The 12,793-nt window shown below is 42.0% G+C and overlaps 1 protein-coding gene across 1 annotated transcript in view; it reads left to right on the forward strand.

The window, feature by feature from the left end:
* Positions 1–12,793, forward strand: part of LOC145411196 (sortilin-related receptor-like) — a 218,758-nt gene that overhangs the window by 188,338 nt on the left and 17,627 nt on the right. The window contains exons 33-34 of the mRNA XM_080281257.1: positions 3,002–3,127; positions 8,725–8,999. Coding sequence (XP_080137383.1) covers positions 3,002–3,127; positions 8,725–8,999 — 401 coding nt within the window. The remainder of the gene's footprint in view (positions 1–3,001; positions 3,128–8,724; positions 9,000–12,793) is intronic.

Raw genomic sequence — 12,793 nt, forward strand, 5'->3', positions numbered from 1 at the left:
TCCTCCTCTTACTGGCTTCCTTCAACCACTGTCTCTTCGCCGCACTGTTGCATCTTTATCTCTTTTCTATCACTACTTCAATGGTCACTGCTCCTCTGAACTGTCTGCATGCATTCCTCCACCTCTACAACGTGCGCGTAGCACCCGTCTAGCAGCAAACTCTCATCCCTTTTCTGTCCAGCTCTCTAATGCAAGAGTTAACTGTTACTCCCAGTCTTTCATTTATGCAACAGGTCAACTCTGAAACTGTCTTCCTCTGTCTGTATTTCCTGCTTCCTATCATCTCCAGTCTTTCAAACGCAGTGTGTCCAGGCATCTCGAAATGATCGGATCTTGAATTCGGCTCTCTCTTGTATTTTGTTTTTCCCTTGGAAGGAACAGTTTTGCGGGCTCGTTGCCTTTGGTTCCTTCTTCCTCACATTAAAAAAAAAAAAAAAAAACAAAAAAAAACACGCTGCTGTCGGGCCCTGCTGTGGAGGTTGCTGATTGCACTGCGCAGTTGACCCTCATGCGTTGTGGTGCATTGAGGATCTGTCCCTTCTCCCCTTGGGGCTAAGTTGTGAATGAATATGTGTGAGTGTGTTTTTGAGTAAAGTGGGAGTGTGTCATCCTGTCTCGTCTACCTCCCTTTCTTTGGAGGAAGCAGCCAAGGTATATAGATAGATAGATAGTTTTACAGAATAAGGTATCCACAAGAGTCAGTCTTGCAAAGCATATTTATTTGGCTCGTTGGAATTCGAAGAACGGCTGGTTCATGGGGCTGTACTGTACCTGGGTTGGCTTAAATGAAGGGTAATGTGGATGACTTTTACCTGTGGGTTAGATACAGAAAATCTGAATGTACAGTAAGTGTATAGTTATGGTACATTTTGCTGACCATCCTGTTGATAGGTCTTTTATTTTTTTACCCTTGATCTTGCCCACCCAATTCATAGATTACTTGAAACCATTAGCCCTTGGGTGTTCGGTCCTTTTTTTCCACTGATTTATGTTGTTGCTTCAGTTATGAAATTATCTCCAGTATAACTAGATTCATATCTTAATGGTAAGATGTATGTAATTAATCTAAGTGTGGATAACAAATAATATGAGTATTAGTTAATCCCAAGGTGAGACAATGTACCAGCAGACTGAGTTAATTAGTCAGTGATGTGTTCCAAAATAACACTTCTTTTCCCATGCATCTGCTATTGTAACTAGGGAAAAACAACAAATCAGTTCCAGAGGTAGCAATAAAACATGAGTTAATTAAAACACTATATAGAAGTAAGAGCCTTAATTTTGTAGAGGTAAGGAGCCCTGAAGTTGGTGAAACATATCCTCTAAGAAAACAAAGGGAGTAAAGAAGCATTATGGTGGTGGTGGTGTGATTGAAACTGGTAAGAGAAATTTTTTCAAATGGTTTGGTTTATGGAGAAGATGGAGAATGAGTGACTGACTAGAAGAGTGTATGTTAGTGAGATGGAGGAAGAGAGGAGAAGAGGGAGACCAAGGATGAGCTGGAGGGATGGCGTGGAGAGATATATTAGGGAGGAGGGGATGAGTTGGAGAGAGGGCAGCCCAATGGCAGAAGTCAGAGTGATACGGAGGCAATTTGCATATGTCCACCCCTTACAGGATTATGGCGTCTAGCAGTAGATATAGACCCCTAAATGACGCTTTGGGTATGAAGTGTATCAGGCATACTAGCTCTAATAACATTGGAACTTTAATAAGCACTCTTTTCATAATTTATTGTGGACTTAACTCATTGAATATGATGATGGATGTTTTAACAAGTTATTCTTGCCACTCCCAAATTATGTTATTGAGCTAAGGAGAGACTTATGGAATTGGAGGGTGTAATTGCTGCTACTGCTATTGGCAAAGTTTGTATTGTTCATGAGTGATGTCACGATCAATGTCCTGTAATTTCAGAAGTGTGGACTTGTGTGGAGCACAAGTGAATTCCTTAAAGGAAGACTTGGCACTTTTGAGAAACAAGAGACCAAATAGTAATAATAATAGTAATAATAATAATAATAATAATAATAGAATGGCATATCAGATAGAGCCAGGGTTCCAGGGGTTTGAATGGTGAGTGAATGGAAGAGTGGCCCATTGGAGTGGGCAAGCTTGGGCTGTCTGGACGTTGTTACTCCTCACCCCTCCCTAGGGTGAGAAAGGAGATCTGGATGATGATGATGACCATCACCACCGCCACCACTGTCACCACCGCAGCTGCCACCACCACCACCACTACCACTACTACCCAAGGGCAGGGTGAGGAGTAGCAATGTTCAGACAGCCAAAGTTTGCCCAGCTCAGTGGGCCATGCTTCCTTTCACACATAATTCAAACCCTCGATATCCTGGCTCCCATCAGGTAGGCCAAAGAAAAATTTCATAACGTTCTGTAGCTTCAGATATACCTATCTGATAGAGCCAGTTCCTAATGTTGTCACATTAGAAAGGGGTGCCAAAACCCTGGTTATGCACTTCTCTGTGTAAAGTTCACCCATCCAGCACGATCTCTTTTCAGTCCCTTAGCCTCACCAACTTCCATACCTATCTTCCTTATGCACTCGTCCACCATCCCCTCACCTTCTTCTTGGCCTACCTTACTTTCTTCCTCCTTCAGATTCGCTCAGATTTACCTTTTTCACCACTGTATTGTCATCCATTCTCTCCACATGACCAAATCATCTCAGTACACTCTCTTTGTTTCTGGTGTCCACCGACTTCCTCACTCCACATGTTTCATAAATCATATTATTCCCTATGCTATCCACTCTCTTTACTCCTCATAATTCCTCAGCAGTCCCATCTCCACCACTCTTACTCTTAACTTTTTATTTTCATGTCACACCATAGTCTTACATCTGTATGTTGAATTTGCACAAACACTCCTTCATTTAAGCCTCGTGCAGCTGCAACACTTGAGCCTCTGTTTCTTATCAAGACCTTCAAAGCACCAGTGGCTGGTAATGTGGAATTACTATACTTTTTTTTTCTTGATGCAGAAGCAAACTGGAGGTGACCCCCTGGCTCCTCCCAAGAACCTTAATGTGAAGCTTGAGAACACTACCTTGAAGATCAGTTGGGAAGCCTCTTGTCCACAGGAACTCGACCCTTCCATTGACTATATGGTTTGTATTATTTTATAGTAATCCCTTGGTTATCTTGCACAATTGGTACCACAGATGATGCATGATAATGAAAACTAATTAGGAAGATCCAGAACCTGTGAAATACAGTTTATCTTGATTGGTCCCAGGTAACCCAAGGTCCAACCCCTATATTCCTTTTCATGACAGTTTAGACCCACTAAATGCATGGATTGTGTTATGGTATGTATGAGACACACACATGGGCATAGTTAGATTAATAAAAAATTAAGAAAAGGGCATAGTTAAGGAAAATATTTAATCTGTTACTGGGTACATGTACCTTTTCAAATCCTTGACAAGCCACTTGCCTTTTCCCTAACTGTAGACTCATAGAGGTAAATTTATGGCTTAGTTTAAGAAGCAGAAACACCTTGCCAGTTCATTTCTTGTTGTTACTTTCCATATTACAGTATTTTTAAGGTACTAAATGAGTTCTGTTTGGTGCTTTTGTTTCCCTCTTGTTTAAATCCATGTTTTTCTTTCCTGTTGCATGTTGTATCTTGACCGTAATGGTGAACATTTAATAGAAAGCACTCAACTATACCAATGCAGTATTCTTAAGGGTTTCCATTTCAGCATGTTTGGTTAAGTTACTGTTGGTTAGGTAGGTTAGATTGGATAGGTTATGCTTAAGTATTTTTAGTTTAGACTGGGTTTGGTTAGGTTAGGTTTGGTTTGGTTAGGTTAGATTAGGTTAGGTTAGGTTATTTTTGGCTAGGTATTTTTTTGTTTTAGTTTAGTTTAGGTTAGGTTTAGTGTGGTTAGGTTAAGTTAGGGTGTATTTTTTATTTAGGTTAGACAGTTTAGGTTGGGTTGAGTGTGGTTAGGGTAGGGTGTATTTTTTTTAGGTTAGGCAGTTTAGGCTAGGTTAGGTTGCGTGTGGTTAGGTTAGGTTATTTTTGGTTAGGTTCCAGTGTTTTGTTGGTTAGGTTAGGTAAAGCTAGGTTATGAATATGTAATGTTAGGCTAGTAGTAATAAATTTCTTTTATTTGAGTAGGTTTTAGAAAGTCCCATTATATTTAAGAAACAAACACCAGTGAATCAGAATGAATACTTATATATATATAAAAAAACAGGGAAAATAAAATTAGCAGTGCACAGTCATTTTCATTTATCATCATTCATCATCCAATCCTGTGATGCTCCATGAGGAGTATAGGGGCCTGGGGTTAGGCAAGTTGGCCCTGACATGTCAGATGAGAGTGACCAGCCTCACTCATCCCTGAATGGCATTATGTGAGCAATAAACCCAAACTACCCTTTGGATATAAATGTACCCAGGCTCAATCCGAGTGGAGTTCCTTCATTGCCCATTTAACCACCAGGCACTATAATTTGGTTATATGGTTACCATCCAGCATGGTAAATGGTTTCCTGGTGTACAGGAAACCATTTGGCTTGTCACTCATTGTAGAGTCACATGTTGACAGAAGGAAGAGGAAAGAATGAAGGAAAGAGAGACAGAAGAGGAAGGAAGAGAGGAAAGGACAGTCACCCAAGAGCAGCACTACATCAAGTGAGTGGATTGTGAGCACCTCCCCCTATTGTCATATACGAGCAGCACTACATCAAGCGAGTGGATGGTGAGTGCCTTCACCTATCATTTACAATCATTTACCACCATAAAAATGATAAGAAAAATATAGAAATAAAAACAGGTAGAGGAGGAAGTGAATCTGTAAGGCATTTGCATCAAGTGAGTGCATGGTGAGCGCCTCCACTTATCATCATTTACAATCGCTTACCACCATAAAAATGTTCAGAAAAATATAGAAAAAAAAAAAAAAAGGAGCGGAGGAAGTGAATCTGTAAGGCATTTCTGCTGCTTTACCTGTAAAGTGTTACAGGCCTCTTGAGAGGCCTGTTCTGCAAGTGCTACGGGACTCCCAAGGGACAGCATAATAAATTTAAATGTGCCGCTTGATTAGGTGACGACTCCAGTTCATATAGAACATAAGCCTCCCCTACACAGCATACATACCCCTCGAGCAGAATGAGCCTCAGTTCTCACACTGCACCGTGCGTACCAATTCTAAAATTCACCACAACCCAACCAAGGTGAGTTAAGCTTTGAATTTTGCATTTCTGAACCCAGTTTGATGTACTCTTTCATTCTGTAAGGAAAAAAAAAAAAGAGATTGGAGCAAATCAGTGTTTTGATGTGTTTTTGCATGGGGGGTGGGTCATAAAATCCCAAAGGAGCACTTGTTAGAATAAACTAATGTGAAGAAGTCTGTGGCCTTGAGTGAGCTGTGGGTTTGGTTTTAAAGAAAAGCTAGTTAAACCATCATCAGTTGTATACTATTCCTTTGATGTAGAAGTTACCTTGAATGGTTTGCGCATGGTGAGGGGATGGAGGGTGACGGTTGGGTGCGAAAGGTGAGAAGTGTAGGATTACAAGAGACAGACCATAAAAGGCCAGGGACGAGATCATAGAGTGAATAGGGAGGCTGCCAGAGATCAAGCAGTGTGGAGAGCTGCCATTAGGTAACCAAGACCAACATGTGTGAGCATTTTGGAGCCCTTATAAACAGTATTATCTATAATAATATTACAGTCATATGAATATGAACCACAGAAATGAGCATTACAGTTTGTCTATCTATCTATCTATCTATAGCCCGACGCCCTAATCCTGCAAAGGGTGGCCGCAGACAAAACGCCTCCAAGTCACTCTGTCACCCACCATTTGACTCCCCTCCCCCCAACTCACCCCCCCCTCCCTCATATACCTCTCAACTCCATCCCTCCACCTCATCCTCGGTCTACCCCTCCCTCTCCCTCCCTCCACCTCACCTACATACACCCTCTTAGTCAGTCTTTCATTCTCCATTCTCTCCACATGTCCAAACCACCTCAGTGTATTTCTCCTAATCTTTTCAACCACATCCACATCTACCCCACAACGTTCCTTCACTTCTTCATTCGTCAACCTGTCCCTCCACATCACTCCACATGCTCCTCTCAAGTAACTCGTTTCCACTGCTCTCACTCTTCCCCTCTTGCAAGGTCCACGCCTTGCTTCCATACGTCAGGGTAGGGATCACAATACAGTTTGTATAATTGAATATAATCTTATCTTGCATTTGACCACAATTATTGCCGCTCATGATATCATTCTTTTTCTGTGCCTGCCCTCATCTCTTCCTATTTCTCCCATCTTTCCTGTCACTTCTTATTGCTTTTCTTTCCATTAAAGGTGGCTTTACAATGAGTGACAAGCCAAATGGTTTCCTGTAAGCCAAGAAACCATTTACAATGCTGGGTGGTAACCACATAACCAAACCATACGTGCTCCCTATGTGTCAACAAGTGGGTTGGTGGAGGGTTAGTGCCCCTTCCTGTAAAACAAATAACTCAGAGTCGAATGGCCACCTCTTATGGGATTATGGCGTCTGGCAATAGATAGATAGAGTTTGGGGTGTGGGGAACACTTTGTGAAATTCACTTTTTGTCCTAGCTGTGATAGTGTGGGGCAATGAAAAATGAACTTCGATGGCTAAAAGAACCCTGCCAGTGAAAACAGCTCGCTTGTGTGGGGTTGATGTATGCAGGAGGCAAGCGTGAGTGTGTGTGTTTGTGAGTCACAGGCTTCTACCAGCTCAGGCATATGACAACAGTATTTTGAACAATAGCCATATACAGTAACAAAAGTATCATGTGAAAGGGAGCCTACAATGGTGCCTCTGTTAACTGGGTGGAGAGAAGCAAATGCAGCATCCATCCAGGACTCATAACATTTACACAATTCCATGCACCTCACTATGGTGAGGTGCTGTCAGCTGCCAGAAAACAATGGTTCACTGCACGGGAGAACCCTGCAGGGGCGGTTGTTTGCCTGTGATTGATGGGTCTGCTCAGCCAAGCAGACGGGTTGATCAACAACAGCAACAAAATACAGTATTTGTTTTAATGTGAATCTAAAAGGGCACAGACTTGACACACTTCCTTGAGACCCTTCAGTCCATTTGCTTGCCACACGTTTCATCATTTTGTCAGTAATTCTTACCCTCCATGTTGAGTACATTGGTCTTTCCAGTAACACAGTTAATTGCTCTTGCTAGGGTACCATTCTACAAAAAACTATGGTATAACTGGATGTGAGAATCATCATAAAGGTCTAAATTGCATCTGGCCATTTGGCCAAGTCACCCTTTTACCTTTATTCATATACCCATACTAAAAAGTACCCTTCACACCTTCCCAGCACAGATATACTGTATTCAAACAACTGAGCTGTGCTGGGTAGGCACATGAATATTTGTAAAACGGAAACAGTTAATATGGTTTGTATGTTTAACTCATTCGCCTTCCACTTCTGTGCCAGGTGAGGCTTTCATACATCATTCTTAGTGACAGTCTTATGCTTCTTAACATAGGGAAATTGTCACCTCTTCATTGCCATGCCTGCTCTGCTGAAGGTTGGTTGACTGAGGCCAGGATTGTCAAGGGGGGGTTTCTTGAGGGTGTAGGCATGGAAAGCTCACTCGTGGCAAAACATGGTTGTTAAAAGAAAAATAAAATGTCACTCATGGAGGGAATGCTGGGGTAACATGTAGTCATCCTCTTACCAAGTGGTTGGTGGATGGCGTGTTTTGATGAGGCCCAGGTGCAATGGTGTCACGCTCGGCTCAAGCCACATAAGATCTCTTAGGAGACATCACTACCCAAGAATTAACCACATCATTTGCTAAGATGGTTGTACTTTCCTGTACCATGCAAGCAAATATCTTGTACTGGAAACACAACTGTAAATGCTAGGGCTGTCTATTTCAGGATTGGTGTAATGGTGTCAGTGATTGTGTTTGTATGATATACTGGTGGAACTTATGAAAGAGCTTGTAATTCTGTTTTAACAAAGTCATCATCAAACTGTTCCCTTCCCCAGCCTGAGATCAAACTAGTGTCCCTCAGGCAGCAGATCACTTCTCTAACCACCTGACCACCACAACACAATATGCTGCAGTTATAGGACTGTGTGTTCTGTACCTGCAATATTTATATGAGATTCACAGGCAGTGTTGTGATGGCAAATATTCAATAATCATCACTATCTAATTTTGTTATTTTAAGATAAAGTTACATCAGTTGTGTATGATTGTCTTTCTCCTCATTCCTTATTTAGATGCAAATAATGGTCAGGATGTTTATGATTTTTGTATTCTATCTGTGGGAGGAGCTTTTAAACATAGATATCCGCATCCTGTCTTCCTTCCAAAGTCAGGATCATGATGATGGTGAATGATGATGATAATGTCTTTATTCTGTCAGTGGGATAGGACTGTAAGCATAGATTTCCTCATAACATTTTTTGGTGGCAGCAAGAGTCAGGGTGGTCATCATGATGATGATGATGATTTCTTTCTTCCCCTCCCAGCAGATGAGGATTTTATACATGGTGAAGCAATTTGATGACGATGGCATTTGTTTTCTGTCAACGGGTAAAAATTTGTGATACAGAAAGACAAAATAATGATGATGATGATGGTGTCTGTATTCTGCTGGCAGTTAAGGATTTTAGACATGGTGAAGCAGAATGGTGATGATGATGATGATGATTGTATCTTGTCAACAGATCAAGATTTTAGACACAGTAAAGCAGCAGACATCGACTATACAGCTCCTCGGTCGAGGCAACCGCATGTTCACTCACTCAGTTGACGTTCATTGGGGTGGTCAGTACGAGGTGACTGTCTCCTCGGCTTTCCCTGGTGCACGTCCTACAAGTCATCCAGTCACCATCAGTGGACCTGTTATACCTGCACCATATGAGCTCACATACCACACATTTGATGGATCCTTCTTCTGGAGAAATAACCGTACTCTCCCACACCACATTCTCAAGCAGAAGTAAGGGGATTGATGAATTTTTATTTAGCATCAGTTTACAGATATGAGGTTATGTGTAGTGGAAGTACATATATGAGAAAATATGTTTAGCATAGAATGTAGATGAGAAATTATGATTACTTTTACCCTTTGAGACAATAGGAACCTCTTTAATTGAATAAAATCATATAATGGTAGCTAAAATAAAGCAGTTTTCTCAAATCTTAAAAGGATTCTTGAAACTGTTTGTTTTTAACCAGACACTGAGGAGCCACTTATAAGCTAAATACCTGTAATATAATATGCTAGTGGCTTGAACAGAAGAATTATGATTACATAATTCCTTAAAGGGGTGCATTCTGAATTGTCTTTCATAGCAATGATTGTTTCTCTTCTCAAGATGTTTTAGTTTATCCACTTTTTTTTTTTTTAGTTTTAACTTGTTTTTAACTCAGTGAGGAACGTGTGAATGATAATATTCACTCATTTGTATCACCCCCTTTTTTTTTTTTTTTTTCTACATCATGCACCCCTTTTATATTGAATGAATGACTAGCGGGCTAGTGATAAACGATGCTTAAAATAAATGTACGGATGGTTTAGTATATGCAGTAGAAACAGGATTCCATGGAGTAAATTACTTTCTGGCCCTTTTCACTGGGCATGTTGTTGATAATTGTCTCTTTATCTTGCATTCTCTTTCCTTGCATCCAGAACCCTACCCCACCTCATCCATAGGTTGGAAAAAATATGTCAGGGTGATGATGATAATGGTGATGATGATGATTACTGATGACAGTTATTTTGACAAATACTGATCAGTGTCACCTCTGTAAAGCACTACTATGCATTCCCTTGGTGGCACTGATAGGACTTGGCGACTCCACTGCCTGATCACCCTGTCCTCCGAGATAAGGATTCTGGACTGCAGGAGCAGGGCAGCTTCAGCTTGCAGTCCGCCAGATTCACGTTCATGTGAGGCGTTTAGTCGAATAACGACGAACATGCCAAATATAAAAAATTGAGATTTAGGCCGCAACACACTCGTCTGACATTTTTCAATCTAGTGGAAACGTTTTCATCGCATGTTCGTCTTTACAACATAGTCAAAAGTCGTATAAAACAAGGTAGATTCTTGTTCCAACATGCTGCAGGTTGATACACGTGGCCTGTCTCTCTCCCAAGGGAAGTTGTATTGGAAGAAAGACGAACATGCCAGCAAGCACTCCTTCAGGCTGCCAACGAGCAGTGGGTCTCATGATGACGGCACACTCAAAGCCAATCAGTGGCTGTGTTTTGTGGGTATGTCAGCTGCTGGGTGTGGCCAGATCCTCCTCTTCCCAGTTCTGTTTACATTGTAAGCCACACAGATGTCTATCTATCTATCCCGTTTGGGGTGGCCACAAACAAATTGCCTCCAAGTCGCCCTGTCCCTCGCCATTTCACTGCCCTGCTCCCAGCTCACACCCCCCTCTCTCATATACCTCTCCCCTCCATCCCTCCATCTCATCCTCGGCCTCCCCCTCCCTCTTCCCCCCTCCACCTCACTCACATACACTCTCTTCGTCAGTCTTTCACCCTCCATCCTCTCCACATGGCCAAACCACCTCAGTGTGTTCCTTATAACGCTTCCTATCACATCCACACCACAATGCTCCTTTATATCCTCATTTGTCAGCCTGTCTCTCCATGTGACTCCACAGGCTCCTCTTAAATAACTCATTTCCACTGCTCTCACTCTTGACTTGTGTCCTTCCAACAACGTCCAAGCTTCACTTCCATACATTAGAGTTGGTATCACAATACTGTCATGTAGTAACTTTTTCACTTCCATGCTCACTTCCCTGTTTCTTATCACTGCTTTCAAAGAACCAGCAACCTTTCTTCCCTGCTGTACCCTTTCAAGCACTTCACCCTCCAAACCTCCATCCGTACTCATCACACTACCCAAGTACTTAAACGTACTCACATTTTCCAATTCCTCACCATCCAACCTCGCTTTACATTCACTGACTTCACCTCTCTCAAAGACCATCACTTTACTCTTCCCTACATTCACCTTTAGATTCCGTTTCTTACACACTCTCCCAAACTCATCCACCAAGCCTTGCAGCTCCCCTTCGTCTTCACTCAACAACACAGTATCATCTGCAAACAATAGTACAGGGAGTTTCCAAACACTATCCTCTCTCACCAGGGCCACTCCAACATCCACTACCCTACCTTGTACCTCTTTTATTACCCCATCCATGTACAGATTGAACAACCATGGAGACATGACACATCCCTGTTTCAACCCAACTTTCAAAGAGAAAAATTAACTTAGGTCACCATCCACACACACTGCAGCCTTCGCACCGTCATACGTACTCTTCACAGCATTCAACAACTTCCCATCTACTCCATATATTCTTAACACTTTCCACAATCCTTGTCTATCCACCCTGTCATAAGCTTTCTCCAAATCCATGATAGCCACATACAACTTCTTTCCCTTCTCTAGAAACTTTTCCACTAAAGATCTAAGAATGAATATCTGATCTACACAACCTCTTCCCTTCCTAAAGCCTCCCTGTTCTTCTCCAGCTAATTTCTCTGTTCTTTCTCTAACTCTGTCAATAAGTATCCTACCATACACTTTTCCTATTATACTAAGAAGACAAATGCTCCTATGATTACCACACACTTGTTTTTCCCCTTTTCCTTTGTACAAGGGAATAATCATACCTGACTTCCAATCCTCCGGGACTCTACCTTCCTCCCAGGCCAATCTGCACATCTTCCACATCCATTCTACTACTATCTCTCCCCCATGCTTCAGCATTTCACCACACACTCCATCCATTCCTGGGGCTTTCCCCGATTTACCTTTCTTCATTGCTTCCACAACTTCTATCCTACTGATTTATTCCTGTCTTCTCACCTCCCTCCTTCTCCCAGCCATTCCCCAGCCACTTATACTCGCATTACTTCCATCCTTTATGTTCAACAATTCCTTAAAGTGTTCTCTCCATCTGCTCACTTTTTCTCCCTTCTCCACTAGTAATCTACCATTTTTATCTTTCACTCCCCTGCTAACTTCACTTCCACCCTGTCTTACTCTTTTCACCTCTTTCCAGAACATTTTCTTACAGTCCCTCCACTTTACACTCAAATTCCTTCCAGATTCCTCATCCACTCTCTTCTTACTCTCTCTTACTAATCTTTTCACCTCTCTCTTTCTTTCTACATATAACTCTCTCTTCCGCCTCTCAACTTTTTCCACGCCCCTATTTCTCATCCATTCATTGTAAGCTTTCTTCTTTTGTGCCACAGCCTGTCTCACCTCTTCAGTCCACCACGCTGTTCCTTGCACCCTCCTCCGTCTTCTCTTCCTTCCACACACCACATCACATGCTTCACATATTTCGTCTGTAAATATCCTACACACACCTTCCACGTCTCCCATCTGCTCCAATTCATATTTGCCCAATCATTCCTCCACTTTTCTCTTATACTCTGCCTTTTTCTCATCCTCTTATAACCTTTCCACTCTCCTTGCAACTACTCCTTCCTCTCGTCTTTTCCTTCTTCTGTTCCTCCATCTTACTTGAATCCTAATTCTGGCCACCACCAAGTAGTGGTCAGAAAGTCCACTCCCCCAACCTCTATAAGCTCTTGCATCCATTACACATCTTCGCATCCTTTCATCCACACACACATAATCAATCATTGCCTTCCTTTCATTCAGTTCACCACCCACCCGTCTCATCACTCGCCATGTATACCTGTGGATCATTTTATGCCTGAAGAGGGTATTGGCTATCACCAGCCCC

This window comes from Coenobita brevimanus, chromosome 88, assembly GCF_032717465.1.
Source record: "Coenobita brevimanus isolate Jiangsu-jjx chromosome 88, ASM3271746v2, whole genome shotgun sequence".
In the NCBI taxonomy this organism is placed as follows: domain Eukaryota; kingdom Metazoa; phylum Arthropoda; class Malacostraca; order Decapoda; family Coenobitidae; genus Coenobita; species Coenobita brevimanus.